At 44.8% G+C, this 25346-nt stretch overlaps 1 protein-coding gene across 1 annotated transcript in view; it reads left to right on the top strand.

Moving 5' to 3' along the window:
* LOC137352033 (uncharacterized) overlaps positions 1 to 25346 on the top strand; it is a 78613-nt gene that overhangs the window by 26736 nt on the left and 26531 nt on the right. Inside the window, exons 15-24 of the mRNA XM_068017008.1 lie at positions 2141 to 2293; positions 2666 to 2860; positions 3568 to 3720; positions 6864 to 7016; positions 9444 to 9596; positions 12149 to 12301; positions 16956 to 17108; positions 18972 to 19124; positions 20925 to 21077; positions 23277 to 23429. Coding sequence (XP_067873109.1) covers positions 2141 to 2293; positions 2666 to 2860; positions 3568 to 3720; positions 6864 to 7016; positions 9444 to 9596; positions 12149 to 12301; positions 16956 to 17108; positions 18972 to 19124; positions 20925 to 21077; positions 23277 to 23429 — 1572 coding nt within the window. The remainder of the gene's footprint in view (positions 1 to 2140; positions 2294 to 2665; positions 2861 to 3567; positions 3721 to 6863; positions 7017 to 9443; positions 9597 to 12148; positions 12302 to 16955; positions 17109 to 18971; positions 19125 to 20924; positions 21078 to 23276; positions 23430 to 25346) is intronic.

Below are 25346 nucleotides of genomic sequence, written 5' to 3'. Positions count from 1 at the left end.
TGCTGCAATGGAAACTCAGATTGCTGCAATGGAAGCTCAGATTGCTGCAATGCAAACTCAGATTGCTGCAATGCAACCTCAGATTGCTGCAATGGAAGCTCAGATTGCTGCAATGCAAACTCAGATTGCTGCAATGGAAGCTCAGATTGCTGCAATGCAAACTCAGATTGCTGCAATGCAAACTCAGATTGCTGCAATGGAAGCTCAGATTGCTGCAATGCAAACTCAGATTGCTGCAATGCAAACTCAGATTGCTGCAATGGAAGCTCAGATTGCTGCAATGGAAACTCAGATTGCTGCAATGCAAACTCAGATTGCTGCAATGGAAGCTCAGATTGCTGCAATGCAAACTCTGATTGCTGCAATGGAAGCTCAGATTGCTGCAATGCAAACACAGATTGCTGCAATGCAAACCCAGATTAATGCAATTGAAGCTCAGATTGCTGCAATGCAAACTCAGATTGCTGCAATGGAAACTCAGATTGCTGCAATGCAAACTCACATTGCTGCAATGGAATCTCAGATTGCTGCAATGCAAACTCAGATTGCTGCAATGCAAACCCAGATTAATGCATTTGAAGCTCAGATTGCTGCAATGCAAACTCAGATTGCTGCAATGGAAACTCAGATTGCTGCAATGCAAACTCACATTGCTGCAATGGAAGCTCAGATTGCTGCAATGCAAACTCACATTGCTGCAATGGAAGCTCAGATTGCTGCAATGCAAACTCAGATTGCTGCAATGGAAGCTCTGTTTGCGGCAATGCAAACTCAGATTGCTGCAATGGAAGCTCAGATTGCTGCAATGGAAACTCAGATTGCTGCAATGCAAACTCAGATTGCTGCAATGCAAACTCAGATTGCTGCAATGGAAACTCAGATTGCTGCAATGGAAGCTCAGATTGCTGCAATGCAAACTCAGATTGCTGCAATGCAAACACAGATTGCTGCAATGGAAGCTCAGATTGCTGCAATGCAAACTCAGATTGCTGCAATGGAAGCTCAGATTGCTGCAATGCAAACTCAGATTGCTGCAATGCAAACTCAGATTGCTGCAATGGAAGCTCAGATTGCTGCAATGCAAACTCAGATTGCTGCAATGCAAACTCAGATTGCTGCAATGGAAGCTCAGATTGCTGCAATGGAAACTCAGATTGCTGCAATGCAAACTCAGATTGCTGCAATGGAAGCTCAGATTGCTGCAATGCAAACTCAGATTGCTGCAATGGAAGCTCAGATTGCTGCAATGCAAACACAGATTGCTGCAATGCAAACCCAGATTAATGCAATTGAAGCTCAGATTGCTGCAATGCAAACTCAGATTGCTGCAATGGAAACTCAGATTGCTGCAATGCAAACTCACATTGCTGCAATGGAATCTCAGATTGCTGCAATGCAAACTCAGATTGCTGCAATGCAAACCCAGATTAATGCATTTGAAGCTCAGATTGCTGCAATGCAAACTCAGATTGCTGCAATGGAAACTCAGATTGCTGCAATGCAAACTCACATTGCTGCAATGGAAGCTCAGATTGCTGCAATGCAAACTCACATTGCTGCAATGGAAGCTCAGATTGCTGCAATGCAAACTCAGATTGCTGCAATGGAAGCTCTGTTTGCGGCAATGCAAACTCAGATTGCTGCAATGGAAGCTCAGATTGCTGCAATGGAAACTCAGATTGCTGCAATGGAAGCTCAGACTGCTCCAATGGAAGCTCAGATTGCTGCAATGGAAGCTCAGACAGCTCCAATGGAAGCTCAGATTGCTGCAATGCAAACTCAGATTGCTGCAATGCAAACTCAGATTGCTGCAATGGAAGCTCAGATTGCTGCAATGCAAACTCAGATTGCTGCAATGCAAACTCAGATTGCTGCAATGCAAGCTCAGATTGCTGCAATGCAAACTCAGACTGCTCCAATGGAAGCTCAGATTGCTGCAATGCAAACTCTGATTGCTGCAATGCAAACTCAGATTGCTGCAATGGAAGCTCAGATTGCTGCAATGCAAACTCAGATTGCTGCAATGCAAACTCAGATTGCTGCAATGCAAGCTCAGATTGCTGCAATGGAAACTCAGATTGCTGCAATGGAAACTCAGATTGCTGCAATGCAAACTCAGATTGCTGCAATGGGAGCTCAGATTGCTGCAATGCAAACTCACGTTGCTGCAATGGAAGCTCAGATTGCTGCAATGCAAACTCAGATTGCTGAAATGGAAGCTCTGTTTGCGGCAATGCAAACTCAGATTGCTGCAATGGAAGCTCAGATTGCTGCAATGGAAGCTCAGATTGCTGCAATGGAAACTCAGACTGCTGCAATGGAAGCTCAGATTGCTGCAATGGAAACTCAGATTGCTGCAATGGAAACTCAGATTGCTGCAATGGAAGCTCAGATTGCTGCAATGGAAGCTCAGATTGCTGCAATGGAAGCTCAGATTGCTGCAATGGAAGCTCAGACTGCTCCAATGGAAGCTCACATTGCTGCAATGCAAACTCAGATTGCTGCAATGCAAACTCAGATTGCTGCAATGGAAGCTCAGATTGCTGCAATGCAAACTCAGATTGCTGCAATGCAAACCCAGATTAATGCAATTGAAGCTCAGATTGCTGCAATGCAAACTCAGATTGCTGCAATGGAAACTTAGATTGCTGCAATGCAAACTCAGATTAATGCAATGGAACCTCAGATTGCTGCAATGCAAACTCAGATTGCAGCAATGGAAGCTCAGATTGCTGCAATGGAAGCTCAGATTGCTGCAATGCAAACTCAGATTGCTGCAATGGAAACTCGGACTGCTGCAATAGAAACTCAGATTGCTGCAATGCAAACTCAGATTGCTGCAATGGAATCTCAGACTGCTGCAATGGAAACTCAGATTGCTGCAATGGAATCTCAGACTGCTGCAATGGAAGCTCAGATTGCTGCAGTGCAAACTCAGATTGCTGCAATGCAAACTCAGATTGCTGCAATGGAAGCTCAGATTGCTGCAATGCAAACTCAGATTGCTGCAATGGAAGCTCAGATTGCTGCAATGCAAACTCACATTGCTGCAATGGAAGCTCAGATTGCTGCAATGCAAACTCAGATTGCTGCAATGGAAGCTCAGATTGCTGCAATGCAACTCACATTGCTGCAATGGAAGCTCAGATTGCTGCAATGCAAACTCAGATTGCTGCAATGCAAACTCAGATTGCTGCAATGGAAACTCAGACTGCTGCAATGGAAGCTCAGATTGCTGCAATGCAAACTCAGATTGCTGCAATGCAAACTCAGATTGCTGTAATGGAAGCTCAGATTGCTGCAATGCAAACTCAGATTGCTGCAATGCAAACTCAGATTGCTGCAATGGAAGCTCAGATTGCTGCAATGCAAACTCTGATTGCTGCAATGCAAACTCAGATTGCTGCAATGGAAGCTCAGATTGCTGCAATGCAAACTCAGATTGCTGCAATGCAAACTCAGATTGCTGCAATGCAAGCTCAGATTGCTGCAATGGAAACTCAGATTGCTGCAATGGAAACTCAGATTGCTGCAATGCAAACTCAGATTGCTGCAATGGGAGCTCAGATTGCTGCAATGCAAACTCACATTGCTGCAATGGAAGCTCAGATTGCTGCAATGCAAACTCAGATTGCTGAAATGGAAGCTCTGTTTGCGGCAATGCAAACTCAGATTGCTGCAATGGAAGCTCAGATTGCTGCAATGGAAGCTCAGATTGCTGCAATGGAAACTCAGACTGCTGCAATGGAAGCTCAGATTGCTGCAATGGAAACTCAGATTGCTGCAATGGAAACTCAGATTGCTGCAATGGAAGCTCAGATTGCTGCAATGGAAGCTCAGATTGCTGCAATGGAAGCTCAGATTGCTGCAATGGAAGCTCAGACTGCTCCAATGGAAGCTCACATTGCTGCAATGCAAACTCAGATTGCTGCAATGCAAACTCAGATTGCTGCAATGGAAGCTCAGATTGCTGCAATGCAAACTCAGATTGCTGCAATGCAAACCCAGATTAATGCAATTGAAGCTCAGATTGCTGCAATGCAAACTCAGATTGCTGCAATGGAAACTTAGATTGCTGCAATGCAAACTCAGATTAATGCAATGGAACCTCAGATTGCTGCAATGCAAACTCAGATTGCAGCAATGGAAGCTCAGATTGCTGCAATGGAAGCTCAGATTGCTGCAATGCAAACTCAGATTGCTGCAATGGAAACTCAGACTGCTGCAATAGAAACTCAGATTGCTGCAATGCAAACTCAGATTGCTGCAATGGAATCTCAGACTGCTGCAATGGAAACTCAGATTGCTGCAATGGAATCTCAGACTGCTGCAATGGAAGCTCAGATTGCTGCAGTGCAAACTCAGATTGCTGCAATGCAAACTCAGATTGCTGCAATGGAAGCTCAGATTGCTGCAATGCAAACTCAGATTGCTGCAATGGAAGCTCAGATTGCTGCAATGCAAACTCACATTGCTGCAATGGAAGCTCAGATTGCTGCAATGCAAACTCAGATTGCTGCAATGGAAGCTCAGATTGCTGCAATGCAACTCACATTGCTGCAATGGAAGCTCAGATTGCTGCAATGCAAACTCAGATTGCTGCAATGCAAACTCAGATTGCTGCAATGGAAACTCAGACTGCTGCAATGGAAGCTCAGATTGCTGCAATGCAAACTCAGATTGCTGCAATGCAAACTCAGATTGCTGTAATGGAAGCTCAGATTGCTGCAATGCAAACTCAGATTGCTGCAATGCAAACTCAGATTGCTGCAATGGAAACTCAGATTGCTGCAATGGAAGCTCAGATTGCTGCAATGCAAACTCAGATTGCTGCAATGCAAACTCAGATTGCTGCAATGGAAGCTCAGATTGCTGCAATGCAAACTCAGATTGCTGCAATGGAAGCTCAGATTGCTGCAATGCAAACTCAGATTGCTGCAATGCAAACTCAGATTGCTGCAATGGAAGCTCAGATTGCTGCAATGCAAACTCAGATTGCTGCAATGCAAACTCAGATTGCTGCAATGGAAGCTCAGATTGCTGCAATGGAAACTCAGATTGCTGCAATGCAAACTCAGATTGCTGCAATGGAAGCTCAGATTGCTGCAATGCAAACTCAGATTGCTGCAATGGAAGCTCAGATTGCTGCAATGCAAACACAGATTGCTGCAATGCAAACCCAGATTAATGCAATTGAAGCTCAGATTGCTGCAATGCAAACTCAGATTGCTGCAATGGAAACTCAGATTGCTGCAATGCAAACTCACATTGCTGCAATGGAATCTCAGATTGCTGCAATGCAAACTCAGATTGCTGCAATGCAAACCCAGATTAATGCATTTGAAGCTCAGATTGCTGCAATGCAAACTCAGATTGCTGCAATGGAAACTCAGATTGCTGCAATGCAAACTCACATTGCTGCAATGGAAGCTCAGATTGCTGCAATGCAAACTCACATTGCTGCAATGGAAGCTCAGATTGCTGCAATGCAAACTCAGATTGCTGCAATGGAAGCTCTGTTTGCGGCAATGCAAACTCAGATTGCTGCAATGGAAGCTCAGATTGCTGCAATGGAAACTCAGATTGCTGCAATGGAAGCTCAGACTGCTCCAATGGAAGCTCAGATTGCTGCAATGGAAGCTCAGACAGCTCCAATGGAAGCTCAGATTGCTGCAATGCAAACTCAGATTGCTGCAATGCAAACTCAGATTGCTGCAATGGAAGCTCAGATTGCTGCAATGCAAACTCAGATTGCTGCAATGCAAACTCAGATTGCTGCAATGCAAGCTCAGATTGCTGCAATGCAAACTCAGACTGCTCCAATGGAAGCTCAGATTGCTGCAATGCAAACTCTGATTGCTGCAATGCAAACTCAGATTGCTGCAATGGAAGCTCAGATTGCTGCAATGCAAACTCAGATTGCTGCAATGCAAACTCAGATTGCTGCAATGCAAGCTCAGATTGCTGCAATGGAAACTCAGATTGCTGCAATGGAAACTCAGATTGCTGCAATGCAAACTCAGATTGCTGCAATGGGAGCTCAGATTGCTGCAATGCAAACTCAGATTGCTGCAATGCAAACTCAGATTGCTGCAATGGAAACTCAGACTGCTGCAATGCAAACTCAGATTGCTGCCATGGAAGCTCTGATTGCTGCAATGGAAACTCAGATTGCTGCAATGGAAGCTCAGATTGCTGCAATGCAAACTCAGATTGCTGCAATGCAAACTCAGATTGCTGCAATGGAAACTCAGATTGCTGCAATGCAAACTCAGATTGCTGCAATGGAAACTCAGATTGCTGCAATGCAAACTCAGATTGCTGCAATGCAAACTCAGATTGCTGCAATGCAAACTCAGATTGCTGCAATGGACGCACAGATTGCTGCAATGCAAACTCAGATTGCTGCAATGCAAACTCAGATTGCTGCAATGGAAGCTCAGATTGATGCAATGGAAACTCAGATTGCTGCAATGCAAACTCAGATTAATGCAATGGAAGCTCAGATTGCTGCAATGCAAACTCAGATTGCTGCAATGGAAGCTCAGATTGCTGCAATGCAAACTCAGATTGCTGCAATGGAAGCTCAGATTGCTGCAATGCAAACTCAGTATGCTGCAATGCAAACCCAGATTAATGCAATTGAAGCTCAGATTGCTGCAATGCAAACTCAGATTGCTGCAATGGAAACTCAGATTGCTGCAATGCAAACTCACATTGCTGCAATGGAAGCTCAGATTGCTGCAATGCAAACTCAGATTGTTGCAATGCAAACCCAGATTAATGCAATTGAAGCTCAGATGGCTGCAATGCAAACTCAGATTGCTGCAATGCAAACTCACATTGCTGCAATGGAAGCTCAGATTGCTGCAATGCAAACTCACATTGCTGCAATGGAAGCTCAGATTGCTGCAATGCAAACTCAGATTGCTGAAATGGAAGCTCAGTTTGCGGCAATGCAAACTCAGATTGCTGCAATGGAAGCTCAGATTGCTGCAATGGAAGCTCAGATTGCTGCAATGGAAACTCAGACTGCTGCAATGGAAGCTCAGATTGCTGCAATGGAAACTCAGATTGCTGCAATGGAAACTCAGATTGCTGCAATGGAAGCTCAGATTGCTGCAATGGAAGCTCAGATTGCTGCAATGGAAGCTCAGACTGCTCCAATGGAAGCTCACATTGCTGCAATGCAAACTCAGATTGCTGCAATGCAAACTCAGATTGCTGCAATGGAAGCTCAGATTGCTGCAATGCAAACTCAGATTGCTGCAATGCAAACCCAGATTAATGCAATTGAAGCTCAGATTGCTGCAATGCAAACTCAGATTGCTGCAATGGAAACTTAGATTGCTGCAATGCAAACTCAGATTAATGCAATGGAACCTCAGATTGCTGCAATGCAAACTCAGATTGCAGCAATGGAAGCTCAGAAAGCTGCAATGGAAGCTCAGATTGCTGCAATGCAAACTCAGATTGCTGCAATGGAAACTCAGACTGCTGCAATAGAAACTCAGATTGCTGCAATGCAAACTCAGATTGCTGCAATGGAATCTCAGACTGCTGCAATGGAAACTCAGACTGCTGCAATGGAATCTCAGACTGCTGCAATGGAAGCTCAGATTGCTGCAGTGCAAACTCAGATTGCTGCAATGCAAACTCAGATTGCTGCAATGGAAGCTCAGATTGCTGCAATGCAAACTCAGATTGCTGCAATGGAAGCTCAGATTGCTGCAATGCAAACTCACATTGCTGCAATGGAAGCTCAGATTGCTGCAATGCAAACTCAGATTGCTGCAATGGAAGCTCAGATTGCTGCAATGCAACTCACATTGCTGCAATGGAAGCTCAGATTGCTGCAATGCAAACTCACATTGCTGCAATGGAAGCTCAGATTGCTGCAATGCAAACTCAGATTGCTGCAATGGAAGATCAGTTTGCGGCAATGCAAACTCAGATTGCTGCAATGGAAACTTAGATTGCTGCAATGCAAACTCAGATTAATGCAATGGAACCTCAGATTGCTGCAATGCAAACTCAGATTGCAGCAATGGAAGCTCAGATTGCTGCAATGGAAGCTCAGATTGCTGCAATGCAAACTCAGATTGCTGCAATGGAAACTCAGACTGCTGCAATAGAAACTCAGATTGCTGCAATGCAAACTCAGATTGCTGCAATGGAATCTCAGACTGCTGCAATGGAAACTCAGACTGCTGCAATGGAAGCTCAGATTGCTGCAGTGCAAACTCAGATTGCTGCAATGGAATCTCAGACTGCTGCAATGGAAGCTCAGATTGCTGCAGTGCAAACTCAGATTGCTGCAATGCAAACTCAGATTGCTGCAATGGAAGCTCATTGCTGCAATGCAAACTCTGATTGCTGCAATGCAAACTCAGACTGCTCCAATGGAAGCTCAGATTGCTGCAATGCAAACTCTGATTGCTGCAATGCAAACTCAGATTGCTGCAATGGAAGCTCAGATTGCTGCAATGCAAACTCAGATTGCTGCAATGCAAACTCAGATTGCTGCAATGCAAGCTCAGATTGCTGCAATGGAAACTCAGATTGCTGCAATGGAAACTCAGATTGCTGCAATGCAAACTCAGATTGCTGCAATGGGAGCTCAGATTGCTGCAATGCAAACTCAGATTGCTGCAATGCAAACTCAGATTGCTGCAATGGAAACTCAGACTGCTGCAATGCAAACTCAGATTGCTGCCATGGAAGCTCTGATTGCTGCAATGGAAACTCAGATTGCTGCAATGGAAGCTCAGATTGCTGCAATGCAAACTCAGATTGCTGCAATGCAAACTCAGATTGCTGCAATGGAAACTCAGATTGCTGCAATGCAAACTCAGATTGCTGCAATGGAAACTCAGATTGCTGCAATGCAAACTCAGATTGCTGCAATGCAAACTCAGATTGCTGCAATGCAAACTCAGATTGCTGCAATGGACGCACAGATTGCTGCAATGCAAACTCAGATTGCTGCAATGCAAACTCAGATTGCTGCAATGGAAGCTCAGATTGATGCAATGGAAACTCAGATTGCTGCAATGCAAACTCAGATTAATGCAATGGAAGCTCAGATTGCTGCAATGCAAACTCAGATTGCTGCAATGGAAGCTCAGATTGCTGCAATGCAAACTCAGATTGCTGCAATGGAAGCTCAGATTGCTGCAATGCAAACTCAGTATGCTGCAATGCAAACCCAGATTAATGCAATTGAAGCTCAGATTGCTGCAATGCAAACTCAGATTGCTGCAATGGAAACTCAGATTGCTGCAATGCAAACTCACATTGCTGCAATGGAAGCTCAGATTGCTGCAATGCAAACTCAGATTGTTGCAATGCAAACCCAGATTAATGCAATTGAAGCTCAGATGGCTGCAATGCAAACTCAGATTGCTGCAATGCAAACTCACATTGCTGCAATGGAAGCTCAGATTGCTGCAATGCAAACTCACATTGCTGCAATGGAAGCTCAGATTGCTGCAATGCAAACTCAGATTGCTGAAATGGAAGCTCAGTTTGCGGCAATGCAAACTCAGATTGCTGCAATGGAAGCTCAGATTGCTGCAATGGAAGCTCAGATTGCTGCAATGGAAACTCAGACTGCTGCAATGGAAGCTCAGATTGCTGCAATGGAAACTCAGATTGCTGCAATGGAAACTCAGATTGCTGCAATGGAAGCTCAGATTGCTGCAATGGAAGCTCAGATTGCTGCAATGGAAGCTCAGACTGCTCCAATGGAAGCTCACATTGCTGCAATGCAAACTCAGATTGCTGCAATGCAAACTCAGATTGCTGCAATGGAAGCTCAGATTGCTGCAATGCAAACTCAGATTGCTGCAATGCAAACCCAGATTAATGCAATTGAAGCTCAGATTGCTGCAATGCAAACTCAGATTGCTGCAATGGAAACTTAGATTGCTGCAATGCAAACTCAGATTAATGCAATGGAACCTCAGATTGCTGCAATGCAAACTCAGATTGCAGCAATGGAAGCTCAGAAAGCTGCAATGGAAGCTCAGATTGCTGCAATGCAAACTCAGATTGCTGCAATGGAAACTCAGACTGCTGCAATAGAAACTCAGATTGCTGCAATGCAAACTCAGATTGCTGCAATGGAATCTCAGACTGCTGCAATGGAAACTCAGACTGCTGCAATGGAATCTCAGACTGCTGCAATGGAAGCTCAGATTGCTGCAGTGCAAACTCAGATTGCTGCAATGCAAACTCAGATTGCTGCAATGGAAGCTCAGATTGCTGCAATGCAAACTCAGATTGCTGCAATGGAAGCTCAGATTGCTGCAATGCAAACTCACATTGCTGCAATGGAAGCTCAGATTGCTGCAATGCAAACTCAGATTGCTGCAATGGAAGCTCAGATTGCTGCAATGCAACTCACATTGCTGCAATGGAAGCTCAGATTGCTGCAATGCAAACTCAGATTGCTGCAATGGAAGCTCAGATTGCTGCAATGCAACTCACATTGCTGCAATGGAAGCTCAGATTGCTGCAATGCAAACTCACATTGCTGCAATGGAAGCTCAGATTGCTGCAATGCAAACTCAGATTGCTGCAATGGAAGATCAGTTTGCGGCAATGCAAACTCAGATTGCTGCAATGGAAACTTAGATTGCTGCAATGCAAACTCAGATTAATGCAATGGAACCTCAGATTGCTGCAATGCAAACTCAGATTGCAGCAATGGAAGCTCAGATTGCTGCAATGGAAGCTCAGATTGCTGCAATGCAAACTCAGATTGCTGCAATGGAAACTCAGACTGCTGCAATAGAAACTCAGATTGCTGCAATGCAAACTCAGATTGCTGCAATGGAATCTCAGACTGCTGCAATGGAAACTCAGACTGCTGCAATGGAAGCTCAGATTGCTGCAGTGCAAACTCAGATTGCTGCAATGGAATCTCAGACTGCTGCAATGGAAACTCAGACTGCTGCAATGGAATCTCAGACTGCTGCAATGGAAGCTCAGATTGCTGCAGTGCAAACTCAGATTGCTGCAATGCAAACTCAGATTGCTGCAATGGAAGCTCATTGCTGCAATGCAAACTCTGATTGCTGCAATGCAAACTCAGACTGCTCCAATGGAAGCTCAGATTGCTGCAATGCAAACTCTGATTGCTGCAATGCAAACTCAGATTGCTGCAATGGAAGCTCAGATTGCTGCAATGCAAACTCAGATTGCTGCAATGCAAACTCAGATTGCTGCAATGCAAGCTCAGATTGCTGCAATGGAAACTCAGATTGCTGCAATGGAAACTCAGATTGCTGCAATGCAAACTCAGATTGCTGCAATGGGAGCTCAGATTGCTGCAATGCAAACTCAGATTGCTGCAATGCAAACTCAGATTGCTGCAATGGAAACTCAGACTGCTGCAATGCAAACTCAGATTGCTGCCATGGAAGCTCTGATTGCTGCAATGGAAACTCAGATTGCTGCAATGGAAGCTCAGATTGCTGCAATGCAAACTCAGATTGCTGCAATGCAAACTCAGATTGCTGCAATGGAAACTCAGATTGCTGCAATGCAAACTCAGATTGCTGCAATGGAAACTCAGATTGCTGCAATGCAAACTCAGATTGCTGCAATGCAAACTCAGATTGCTGCAATGCAAACTCAGATTGCTGCAATGGACGCACAGATTGCTGCAATGCAAACTCAGATTGCTGCAATGCAAACTCAGATTGCTGCAATGGAAGCTCAGATTGATGCAATGGAAACTCAGATTGCTGCAATGCAAACTCAGATTAATGCAATGGAAGCTCAGATTGCTGCAATGCAAACTCAGATTGCTGCAATGGAAGCTCAGATTGCTGCAATGCAAACTCAGATTGCTGCAATGGAAGCTCAGATTGCTGCAATGCAAACTCAGTATGCTGCAATGCAAACCCAGATTAATGCAATTGAAGCTCAGATTGCTGCAATGCAAACTCAGATTGCTGCAATGGAAACTCAGATTGCTGCAATGCAAACTCACATTGCTGCAATGGAAGCTCAGATTGCTGCAATGCAAACTCAGATTGTTGCAATGCAAACCCAGATTAATGCAATTGAAGCTCAGATGGCTGCAATGCAAACTCAGATTGCTGCAATGCAAACTCACATTGCTGCAATGGAAGCTCAGATTGCTGCAATGCAAACTCACATTGCTGCAATGGAAGCTCAGATTGCTGCAATGCAAACTCAGATTGCTGAAATGGAAGCTCAGTTTGCGGCAATGCAAACTCAGATTGCTGCAATGGAAGCTCAGATTGCTGCAATGGAAGCTCAGATTGCTGCAATGGAAACTCAGACTGCTGCAATGGAAGCTCAGATTGCTGCAATGGAAACTCAGATTGCTGCAATGGAAACTCAGATTGCTGCAATGGAAGCTCAGATTGCTGCAATGGAAGCTCAGATTGCTGCAATGGAAGCTCAGACTGCTCCAATGGAAGCTCACATTGCTGCAATGCAAACTCAGATTGCTGCAATGCAAACTCAGATTGCTGCAATGGAAGCTCAGATTGCTGCAATGCAAACTCAGATTGCTGCAATGCAAACCCAGATTAATGCAATTGAAGCTCAGATTGCTGCAATGCAAACTCAGATTGCTGCAATGGAAACTTAGATTGCTGCAATGCAAACTCAGATTAATGCAATGGAACCTCAGATTGCTGCAATGCAAACTCAGATTGCAGCAATGGAAGCTCAGAAAGCTGCAATGGAAGCTCAGATTGCTGCAATGCAAACTCAGATTGCTGCAATGGAAACTCAGACTGCTGCAATAGAAACTCAGATTGCTGCAATGCAAACTCAGATTGCTGCAATGGAATCTCAGACTGCTGCAATGGAAACTCAGACTGCTGCAATGGAATCTCAGACTGCTGCAATGGAAGCTCAGATTGCTGCAGTGCAAACTCAGATTGCTGCAATGCAAACTCAGATTGCTGCAATGGAAGCTCAGATTGCTGCAATGCAAACTCAGATTGCTGCAATGGAAGCTCAGATTGCTGCAATGCAAACTCACATTGCTGCAATGGAAGCTCAGATTGCTGCAATGCAAACTCAGATTGCTGCAATGGAAGCTCAGATTGCTGCAATGCAACTCACATTGCTGCAATGGAAGCTTAGATTGCTGCAATGCAAACTCACATTGCTGCAATGGAAGCTCAGATTGCTGCAATGCAAACTCAGATTGCTGCAATGGAAGATCAGTTTGCGGCAATGCAAACTCAGATTGCTGCAATGGAAACTTAGATTGCTGCAATGCAAACTCAGATTAATGCAATGGAACCTCAGATTGCTGCAATGCAAACTCAGATTGCAGCAATGGAAGCTCAGATTGCTGCAATGGAAGCTCAGATTGCTGCAATGCAAACTCAGATTGCTGCAATGGAAACTCAGACTGCTGCAATAGAAACTCAGATTGCTGCAATGCAAACTCAGATTGCTGCAATGGAATCTCAGACTGCTGCAATGGAAACTCAGACTGCTGCAATGGAAGCTCAGATTGCTGCAGTGCAAACTCAGATTGCTGCAATGCAAACTCAGATTGCTGCAATGGAAGCTCAGATTGCTGCAATGCAAACTCAGATTGCTGCAATGGAAGCTCAGATGGCTGCAATGCAAACTCAGATTGCTGCAATGGAAGATCAGTTTGCGGCAATGCAAACTCAGATTGCTGCAATGGAAGCTCAGATTGCTGCAATGGAAGCTCAGATTGCTGCAATGGAAGCTCAGACTGCTACAATGGAAGCTCAGATTGCTGCAATGCAAACTCAGATTGCTGCAATGCAAACTCAGATTGCTGCAATGGAAGCTCAGATTGCTGCAATGCACACTCAGATTGCTGCAATGCAAACTCAGATTGCTGCAATGCAAGCTCAGATTGCTGCAATGGAAACTCAGATTGCTGCAATGGAAACTCAGATTGCTGCAATGCAAACTCAGATTGCTGCAATGGGAGCTCAGATTGCTGCAATGCAAACTCAGATTGCTGCAATGCAAACTCAGATTGCTGCAATGCAAACCCAGATTGCTGCAATGGAAACTCAGACTGCTGCAATGCAAACTCAGATTGCTGCAATGGAAGCTCAGATTGCTGCAATGCAAACTCAGATTGCTGCAATGGAAGCTCAGATTGCTGCAATGCAAACTCAGATTGCTGCAATGCAAACTCAGATTGCTGCAATGGAAACTCAGATTGCTGCAATGCAAACTCAGATTGCTGCAATGGAAGCTCAGATTGCTGCAATGCAAACTCAGATTGCTGCAATGGAAGCTCAGATTGCTGCAATGCAAACTCAGATTGCTGCAATGCAAACTCAGATTGCTGCAATGGAAGCTCAGATTGCTGCAATGCATACTCAGATTGCTGCAATGCAAACTCAGATTGCTGCAATGGAAGCTCAGATTGCTGCAATGGAAACTCAGATTGCTGCAATGAAAACTCAGATTGCTGCAATGGAAGCTCAGATTGCTGCAATGCAAACTCAGATTGCTGCAATGCAAACCCAGATTAATGCAATTGAAGCTCAGATTGCTGCAATGCAAACTCAGATTGCTGCAATGGAAACTTAGATTGCTGCAATGCAAACTCAGATTAATGCAATGGAACCTCAGATTGCTGCAATGCAAACTCACATTGCTGCAATGGAAGCTCAGATTGCTGCAATGCAAACTCAGATTGCTGCAATGGAAGCTCAGATTGCTGCAATGCAAACTCAGATTGCTGCAATGCAAACTCAGATTGCTGCAATGGAAGCTCAGATTGCTGCAATGCATACTCAGATTGCTGCAATGCAAACTCAGATTGCTGCAATGGAAGCTCAGATTGCTGCAATGGAAACTCAGATTGCTGCAATGAAAACTCAGATTGCTGCAATGGAAGCTCCGATTGCTGCAATGCAAACTCAGATTGCTGCAATGCAAACCCAGATTAATGCAATTGAAGCTCAGATTGCTGCAATGCAAACTCAGATTGCTGCAATGGAAACTTAGATTGCTGCAATGCAAACTCAGATTAATGCAATGGAACCTCAGATTGCTGCAATGCAAACTCAGATTGCAGCAATGGAAGCTCAGAAAGCTGCAATGGAAGCTCAGATTGCTGCAATGCAAACTCAGATTGCTGCAATGGAAACTCAGACTGCTGCAATAGAAACTCAGATTGCTGCAATGCAAACTCAGATTGCTGCAATGGAATCTCAGACTGCTGCAATGGAAACTCAGACTGCTGCAATGGAATCTCAGACTGCTGCAATGGAAGCTCAGATTGCTGCAGTGCAAACTCAGATTGCTGCAATGCAAACTCAGATTGCTGCAATGGAAGCTCAGATTGCTGCAATGCAAACTCAGATTGCTGCAATGGAAGCTCAGATTGCTGCAATGCAAACTCACATTGCTGCAATGGAAGCTCAGATTGCTGCAATGCAAACTCAGATTGCTGCAATGGAAGCTCAGATTGCTGCAATGCAACTCACATTGCTGCAATGGAAGCTCAGATTGCTGCAATGCAAACTCACATTGCTGCAATGGAAGCTCAGATTGCTGCAATGCAAACTCAGATTGCTGCAATGGAAGATCAGTTTGCGGCAATGCAAACTCAGATTGCTGCAATGGAAACTTAGATTGCTGCAATGCAAACTCAGATTAATGCAATGGAACCTCAGATTGCTGCAATGCAAACTCAGATTGCAGCAATGGAAGCTCAGATTGCTGCAATGGAAGCTCAGATTGCTGCAATGCAAACTCAGATTGCTGCAATGGAAACTCAGACTGCTGCAATAGAAACTCAGATTGCTGCAATGCAAACTCAGATTGCTGCAATGGAATCTCAGACTGCTGCAATGGAAACTCAGACTGCTGCAATGGAAGCTCAGATTGCTGCAGTGCAAACTCAGATTGCTGCAATGCAAACTCAGATTGCTGCAATGGAAGCTCAGATTGCTGCAATGCAAACTCAGATTGCTGCAATGGAAGCTCAGATGGCTGCAATGCAAACTCAGATTGCTGCAATGGAAGATCAGTTTGCGGCAATGCAAACTCAGATTGCTGCAATGGAAGCTCAGATTGCTGCAATGGAAGCTCAGATTGCTGCAATGGAAGCTCAGACTGCTACAATGGAAGCTCAGATTGCTGCAATGCAAACTCAGATTGCTGCAATGCAAACTCAGATTGCTGCAAGGGAAGCTCAGATTGCTGCAATGCACACTCAGATTGCTGCAATGCAAACTCAGATTGCTGCAATGCAAGCTCAGATTGCTGCAATGGAAACTCAGATTGCTGCAATGGAAACTCAGATTGCTGCAATGCAAACTCAGATTGCTGCAATGGGAGCTCAGATTGCTGCAATGCAAACTCAGATTGCTGCAATGCAAACTCAGATTGCTGCAATGCAAACCCAGATTGCTGCAATGGAAACTCAGACTGCTGCAATGCAAACTCAGATTGCTGCAATGGAAGCTCAGATTGCTGCAATGCAAACTCAGATTGCTGCAATGGAAGCTCAGATTGCTGCAATGCAAACTCAGATTGCTGCAATGCAAACTCAGATTGCTGCAATGGAAACTCAGATTGCTGCAATGCAAACTCAGATTGCTGCAATGGAAGCTCAGATAGCTGCAATGCAAACTCAGATTGCTGCAATGGAAGCTCAGATTGCTGCAATGCAAACTCAGATTGCTGCAATGCAAACTCAGATTGCTGCAATGCAAGCTCAGATTGCTGCAATGGAAACTCAGACTGCTCCAATGGAAGCTCAGATTGCTGCAATGCAAACTCAGATTGCTGCAATGCAAACTCAGATTGCTGCAATGGAAGCTCAGATTGCTGCAATGCAAACTCAGATTGCTGCAATGCAAACTCAGATTGCTGCAATGCAAGCTCAGATTGCTGCAATGGAAACTCAGATTGCTGCAATGGAAACTCAGATTGCTGCAATGCAAACTCAGATTGCTGCAATGGGAGCTCAGATTGCTGCAATGCAAACTCAGATTGCTGCAATGCAAACTCAGATTGCTGCCATGGAAGCTCTGATTGCTGCAATGGATACTCAGATTGCTGCAATGGAAGCTCAGATTGCTGCAATGCAAACTCAGATTGCTGCAATGCAAACTCAGATTGCTGCAATGGAAACTCAGACTGCTGCAATGCAAACTCAGATTGCTGCAATGGAAGCTCAGATTGCTGCAATGCAAACTCAGATTGCTGCAATGGAAGCTCAGATTGCTGCAATGCAAACTCACATTGCTGCAATGGAAGCTCAGATTGCTGCAATGCAAACTCACATTGCTGCAATGGAAGCTCAGATTGCTGCAATGCAAACTTAGATTGCTGCAATGGAAGATCAGTTTGCGGCAATGCAAACTCAGATTGCTGCAATGGAAGCTCAGATTGCTGCAATGGAAGCTCAGATTGCTGCAATGGAAACTCAGATTGCTGCAATGGAAGCTCAGATTGCTGCAATGGAAACTCAGACTGCTGCAATGGAAGCTCAGATTGCTGCAATGGAATCTCAAACTGCTGCAATGGAAGCTCAGATTGCTGCAATGGAAGCTCAGACTGCTCCAATGGAAGCTCAGATTGCTGCAATGCAAACTCAGATTGCTGCAATGGAAGCTCAGATTGCTGCAATGCAAACTCTGATTGCTGCAATGGAAGCTCAGATTGCTGCAATGCAAACTCACATTGCTGCAATGGAAGCTCAGATTGCTGCAATGCAAACTCACATTGCTGCAATGGAAGCTCAGATTGCTGCAATGCAAACTCAGATTGCTGCAATGGAAGCTCAGTTTGCGGCAATGCAAACTCAGATTGCTGCAATGGAAACTCAGACTGCTGCAATGGAAGCTCAGATTGCTGCAATGGAAACTCAGACTGCTGCAATGGAAGCTCAGATTGCTGCAATGGAAACCCAGACTGCTGCAATGGAAGCTCAGATTGCTGCAATGGAATCTCAAACTGCTGAAATGGAAGCTCAGATTGCTGCAATGGAAGCTCAGACTGCTCCAATGGAAGCTCAGATTGCTGTAATGCAAACTCAGATTGCTGCAATGCAAACTCAGATTGCTGCAATGGAAGCTCAGATTGCTGCAATGCACACTCAGATTGCTGCAATGCAAACTCAGATTGCTGCAATGCAAGCTCAGATTGCTGCAATGCAAACTCAGATTGCTGCAATGGAAGCTCAGATTGCTGCAATGCAAACTCAGATTGCTGCAATGCAAACTCAGATTGCTGCAATGGAAGCTCAGATTGCTGCAATGCAAACTCAGATTGCTGCAATGCAAACTCAGATTGCTGCAATGGAAGCTCAGATTGCTGCAATGGAAACTCAGATTGCTGCAATGCAAACTCAGATTGCTGCAATGGAAGCTCAGATTGCTGCAATGCAAACTCAGATTGCTGCAATGGAAGCTCAGATTGCTGCAATGCAAACTCAGATTGCTGCAATGCAAACCCAGCTTAATGCAATTGAAGCTCAGATTGCTGCAATGCAAACTCAGATTGCTGCAATGGAAACTCAGATTGCTGCAATGCAAACTCACATTGCTGCAATGGAAGCTCAGATTGCTGCAATGCAAACTCAGATTGCTGCAATGCAAGCCCAGATTAATGCAATTGAAGCTCAGATTGCTGCAATGCAAACTCAGATTGCTGCAATGGAAACTCAGATTGCTGCAATGCAAACTCACATTGCTGCAATGCAAACTCAGATTGCTGCAATGCAAGCTCAGATTGCTGCAATGGAAACTCAGACTGCTCCAATGGAAGCTCAGATTGCTGCAATGCAAACTCAGATTGCTGCAATGCAAACTCAGATTGCTGCAATGGAAGCTCAGATTGCTGCAATGCAAACTCAGATTGCTGCAATGCAAACTCAGATTGCTGCAATGCAAGCTCAGATTGCTGCAATGGAAACTCAGATTGCTGCAATGGAAACTCAGATTGCTGCAATGCAAACTCAGATTGCTGCAATGGGAGCTCAGATTGCTGCAATGCAAACTCAGATTGCTGCAATGCAAACTCAGATTGCTGCCATGGAAGCTCTGATTGCTGCAATGGATACTCAGATTGCTGCAATGGAAGCTCAGATTGCTGCAATGCAAACTCAGATTGCTGCAATGCAAACTCAGATTGCTGCAATGGAAACTCAGACTGCTGCAATGCAAACTCAGATTGCTGCAATGGAAGCTCAGATTGCTGCAATGCAAACTCAGATTGCTGCAATGGAAGCTCAGATTGCTGCAATGCAAACTCACATTGCTGCAATGGAAGCTCAGATTGCTGCAATGCAAACTCACATTGCTGCAATGGAAGCTCAGATTGCTGCAATGCAAACTTAGATTGCTGCAATGGAAGATCAGTTTGCGGCAATGCAAACTCAGATTGCTGCAATGGAAGCTCAGATTGCTGCAATGGAAGCTCAGATTGCTGCAATGGAAACTCAGATTGCTGCAATGGAAGCTCAGATTGCTGCAATGGAAACTCAGACTGCTGCAATGGAAGCTCAGATTGCTGCAATGGAATCTCAAACTGCTGCAATGGAAGCTCAGATTGCTGCAATGGAAGCTCAGACTGCTCCAATGGAAGCTCAGATTGCTGCAATGCAAACTCAGATTGCTGCAATGGAAGCTCAGATTGCTGCAATGCAAACTCTGATTGCTGCAATGGAAGCTCAGATTGCTGCAATGCAAACTCACATTGCTGCAATGGAAGCTCAGATTGCTGCAATGCAAACTCACATTGCTGCAATGGAAGCTCAGATTGCTGCAATGCAAACTCAGATTGCTGCAATGGAAGCTCAGTTTGCGGCAATGCAAACTCAGATTGCTGCAATGGAAACTCAGACTGCTGCAATGGAAGCTCAGATTGCTGCAATGGAAACTCAGACTGCTGCAATGGAAGCTCAGATTGCTGCAATGGAAACCCAGACTGCTGCAATGGAAGCTCAGATTGCTGCAATGGAATCTCAAACTGCTGAAATGGAAGCTCAGATTGCTGCAATGGAAGCTCAGACTGCTCCAATGGAAGCTCAGATTGCTGTAATGCAAACTCAGATTGCTGCAATGCAAACTCAGATTGCTGCAATGGAAGCTCAGATTGCTGCAATGCACACTCAGATTGCTGCAATGCAAACTCAGATTGCTGCAATGCAAGCTCAGATTGCTGCAATGCAAACTCAGATTGCTGCAATGGAAGCTCAGATTGCTGCAATGCAAACTCAGATTGCTGCAATGCAAACTCAGATTGCTGCAATGGAAGCTCAGATTGCTGCAATGCAAACTCAGATTGCTGCAATGCAAACTCAGATTGCTGCAATGGAAGCTCAGATTGCTGCAATGGAAACTCAGATTGCTGCAATGCAAACTCAGATTGCTGCAATGGAAGCTCAGATTGCTGCAATGCAAACTCAGATTGCTGCAATGGAAGCTCAGATTGCTGCAATGCAAACTCAGATTGCTGCAATGCAAACCCAGCTTAATGCAATTGAAGCTCAGATTGCTGCAATGCAAACTCAGATTGCTGCAATGGAAACTCAGATTGCTGCAATGCAAACTCACATTGCTGCAATGGAAGCTCAGATTGCTGCAATGCAAACTCAGATTGCTGCAATGCAAGCCCAGATTAATGCAATTGAAGCTCAGATTGCTGCAATGCAAACTCAGATTGCTGCAATGGAAACTCAGATTGCTGCAATGCAAACTCACATTGCTGCAATGGAAGCTCAGATTGCTGCAATGGAAGCTCAGATTGCTGCAATGCAAACTCACATTGCTGCAATGGAAGCTCAGATTGCTGCAATGCAAACTCAGATTGCTGCAATGGAAGCTCAGTTTGCGGCAATGCAAACTCAGATTGCTGCAATGGAAACTCAGACTGCTGCAATGGAAGCTCAGATTGCTGCAATGGAAACTCAGACTGCTGCAATGGAAGCTCAGATTGCTGCAATGGAAACTCAGACTGCTGAAATGGAAGCTCAGATTGCTCCAATGGAATCTCAAACTGCTGAAATGGAAGCTCAGATTGCTGCAATGGAAGCTCAGACTGCTGCAATGGAAACTCAGACTGCTGCAATGCAAACTTAGATTGCTGCCATGGAAGCTCTGATTGCTGCAATGGAAACTCAGACTGCTGCAATGCAAACTTACATTGCTGCCATGGAAGCTCTGATTGCTGCAATGGAAACTCAGATTGCTGCAATGGAAGCTCAGATTGCTGCAATGCAAACTCAGATTGCTGCAATGCAAACTCAGATTGCTGCAATGGAAACTCAGACTGCTGCAATGGAAGCTCAGATTGCTGCAATGCAAACTCAGATTGCTGCAATGCAAACGCAGATTGCTGCAATGGAAGCTCAGATTGCTGCAATGCGAACTCAGATTGCTGCAATGCAAACTCAGATTGCTGCAATGGAAACTCAGATTGCTGCAATGGAAGCTCAGATTGCGGCAATGCAAACTCAGATTGCTGCAATGCAAACTCAGATTGCTGCAATGGAAGCTCAGATTGCTGCATTGCAAACTCAGATTGCTGCAATGGAAGCTCAGATTGCTGCAATGCAAACTCAGATTGCTGCAATGCAAACTCAGATTGTTGCAATGGAAGCTCAGATTGCTGCAATGCAAACTCATATTGCTGCAATGCAAACTCAGATTGCTGCAATGGAAGCTCAGATTGCTGCAATGGAAACTCAGATTGCTGCAATGCAAACTCAGATTGCTGCAATGGAAGCTCAGATTGCTGCAATGCAAACTCAGATTGCTGCAATGGAAGCTCAGATTGCTGCAATGCAAACTCAGATTGCTGCAATGCAAACTCAGATTGCTGCAATGCAAACCCAGATTAATGCAATTGAAGCTCAGATTGCTGCAATGCAAACTCAGATTGCTGCAATGGAAACTCAGATTGCTGCAATGCAAACTCACATTGCTGCAATGGAAGCTCAGATTGCTGCAATGCAAACTCAGATTGCTGCAATGCAAACCCAGATTAATGCAATTGAAGCTCAGATTGCTGCAATGGAAACTCAGATTGCTGCAATGCAAACTCACATTGCTGCAATGGAAGCTCAGATTGCTGCAATGCAAACTCACATTGCTGCAATGGAAGCTCAGATTGCTGCAATGCAAACTCAGATTGCTGCAATGGAAGCTCTGTTTGCGGCAATGCAAACTCAGATTGCTGCAATGGAAGCTCAGATTGCTGCAATGGAAACTCAGATTGCTGCAATGGAAGCTCAGACTGCTCCAATGGAAGCTCAGATTGCTGCAATGGAAGCTCAGACAGCTCCAATGGAAGCTCAGATTGCTGCAATGCAAACTCAGATTGCTGCAATGCAAACTCAGATTGCTGCAATGGAAGCTCAGATTGCTGCAATGCAAACTCAGATTGCTGCAATGCAAACTCAGATTGCTGCAATGCAAGCTCAGATTGCTGCAATGCAAACTCAGACTGCTCCAATGGAAGCTCAGATTGCTGCAATGCAAACTCTGATTGCTGCAATGCAAACTCAGATTGCTGCAATGGAAGCTCAGATTGCTGCAATGCAAACTCAGATTGCTGCAATGCAAGCTCAGATTGCTGCAATGGAAACTCAGATTGCTGCAATGGAAACTCAGATTGCTGCAATGCAAACTCAGATTGCTGCAATGGGAGCTCAGATTGCTGCAATGCAAACTCAGATTGCTGCAATGCAAACTCAGATTGCTGCAATGGAAACTCAGACTGCTGCAATGCAAACTCAGATTGCTGCCATGGAAGCTCTGATTGCTGCAATGGAAACTCAGATTGCTGCAATGGAAGCTCAGATTGCTGCAATGCAAACTCAGATTGCTGCAATGCAAACTCAGATTGCTGCAATGGAAGCTCAGATTGCTGCAATGGAAACTCAGATTAATGCAATGGAAGCTCAGATTGCTGCAATGCAAACTCAGATTGCTGCAATGGAAGCTCAGATTGCTGCAATGCAAACTCAGATTGCTGCAATGGAAGCTCAGATTGCTGCAATGCAAACTCAGTATGCTGCAATGCAAACCCAGATTAATGCAATTGAAGCTCAGATTGCTGCAATGCAAACTCAGATTGCTGCAATGGAAACTCAGATTGCTGCAATGCAAACTCACATTGCTGCAATGGAAGCTCAGATTGCTGCAATGCAAACTCAGATTGATGCAATGCAAACCCAGATTAATGCAATTGAAGCTCAGATGGCTGCAATGCAAACTCAGATTGCTGCAATGCAAACTCACATTGCTGCAATGGAAGCTCAGATTGCTGCAATGCAAACTCACATTGCTGCAATGGAAGCTCAGATTGCTGCAATGCAAACGCAGATTGCTGAAATGGAAGCTCAGTTTGCGGCAATGCAAACTCAGATTGCTGCAATGGAAGCTCAGATTGCTGCAATGGAAGCTCAGATTGCTGCAATGGAAACTCAGACTGCTGCAATGGAAGCTCAGATTGCTGCAATGGAAACTCAGATTGCTGCAATGGAAACTCAGATTGCTGCAATGGAAGCTCAGATTGCTGCAATGGAAGCTCAGATTGCTGCAATGGAAGCTCAGATTGCTGCAATGGAAGCTCAGACTGCTCCAATGGAAGCTCACATTGCTGCAATGCAAACTCAGATTGCTGCAATGCAAACTCAGATTGCTGCAATGGAAGCTCAGATTGCTGCAATGCAAACCCAGATTAATGCAATTGAAGCTCAGATTGCTGCAATGCAAACTCAGATTGCTGCAATGGAAACTTAGATTGCTGCAATGCAAACTCAGATTAATGCAATGGAACCTCAGATTGCTGCAATGCAAACTCAGATTGCAGCAATGGAAGCTCAGATTGCTGCAATGGAAGCTCAGATTGCTGCAATGCAAACTCAGATTGCTGCAATGGAAACTCAGACTGCTGCAATAGAAACTCAGATTGCTGCAATGCAAACTCAGATTGCTGCAATGGAATCTCAGACTGCTGCAATGGAAACTCAGATTGCTGCAATGGAATCTCAGACTGCTGCAATGGAAGCTCAGATTGCTGCAGTGCAAACTCAGATTGCTGCAATGCAAACTCAGATTGCTGCAATGGAAGCTCAGATTGCTGCAATGCAAACTCAGATTGCTGCAATGGAAGCTCAGATTGCTGCAATGCAAACTGACATTGCTGCAATGGAAGCTCAGATTGCTGCAATGCAAACTCAGATTGCTGCAATGGAAGCTCAGATTGCTGCAATGCAACTCACATTGCTGCAATGGAAGCTCAGATTGCTGCAATGCAAACTCACATTGCTGCAATGGAAGCTCAGATTGCTGCAATGCAAACTCAGATTGCTGCAATGGAAGCTCAGATTGCTGCAATGGAAGCTCAGATTGCTGCAATGGAAACTCAGACTGCTGCAATGGAAGCTCAGATTGCTGCAATGCAAACTCAGACTGCTGCAATGCAAGCTCAGATTGCTGCAATGGAATCTCAAACTGCTGCAATGGAAGCTCAGATTGCTGCAATGGAAGCTCAGACTGCTCCAATGGAAGCTCAGATTGCTGCAATGCAAACTCAGATTGCTGCAATGCAAACTCAGATTGCTGCAATGGAAGCTCAGATTGCTGCAATGCACACTCAGATTGCTGCAATGCAAACTCAGATTGCTGCAATGCAAGCTCAGATTGCTGCAATGGAAACTCAGATTGCTGCAATGGAAACTCAGATTGCTGCAATGCAAACTCAGATTGCTGCAATGCAAACTCAGATTGCTGCAATGCAAACCCAGATTGCTGCAATGGAAACTCAGACTGCTGCAATGCAAACTCAGATTGCTGCAATGGAAGCTCCGATTGCTGCAATGCAAACTCAGATTGCTGCAATGGAAGCTCAGATTGCTGCAATGCAAACTCAGATTGCTGCAATGCAAACTCAGATTGCTGCAATGGAAACTCAGATTGCTGCAATGGAAGCTCAGATTGCTGCAATGCAAACTCAGATTGCTGCAATGGAAGCTCAGATTGCTGCAATGCAAACTCAGATTGCTGCAATGGAAGCTCAGATTGCTGCAATGCAAACTCAGATTGCTGCAATGCAAACTCAGATTGCTGCAATGGAAGCTCAGATTGCTGCAATGGAAACTCAGATTGCTGCAATGCAAACTCAGATTAATGCAATGGAAGCTCAGATTGCTGCAATGCAAACTCAGATTGCTGCAATGGAAGCTCAGATTGCTGCAATGCAAACTCAGATTGCTGCAATGGAAGCTCAGATTGCTGCAATGCAAACTCAGTATGCTGCAATGCAAACCCAGATTAATGCAATTGAAGCTCAGATTTCTGCAATGCAAACTCAGATTGCTGCAATGG

Source organism: Heterodontus francisci, chromosome 37 (genome assembly GCF_036365525.1).
Source record: "Heterodontus francisci isolate sHetFra1 chromosome 37, sHetFra1.hap1, whole genome shotgun sequence".
NCBI classification, from domain to species: Eukaryota; Metazoa; Chordata; class Chondrichthyes; order Heterodontiformes; family Heterodontidae; genus Heterodontus; species Heterodontus francisci.
The sequence above is the reverse complement of the archived record's forward strand: the minus strand, read 5'-3'. Positions and strand labels throughout refer to the sequence as shown.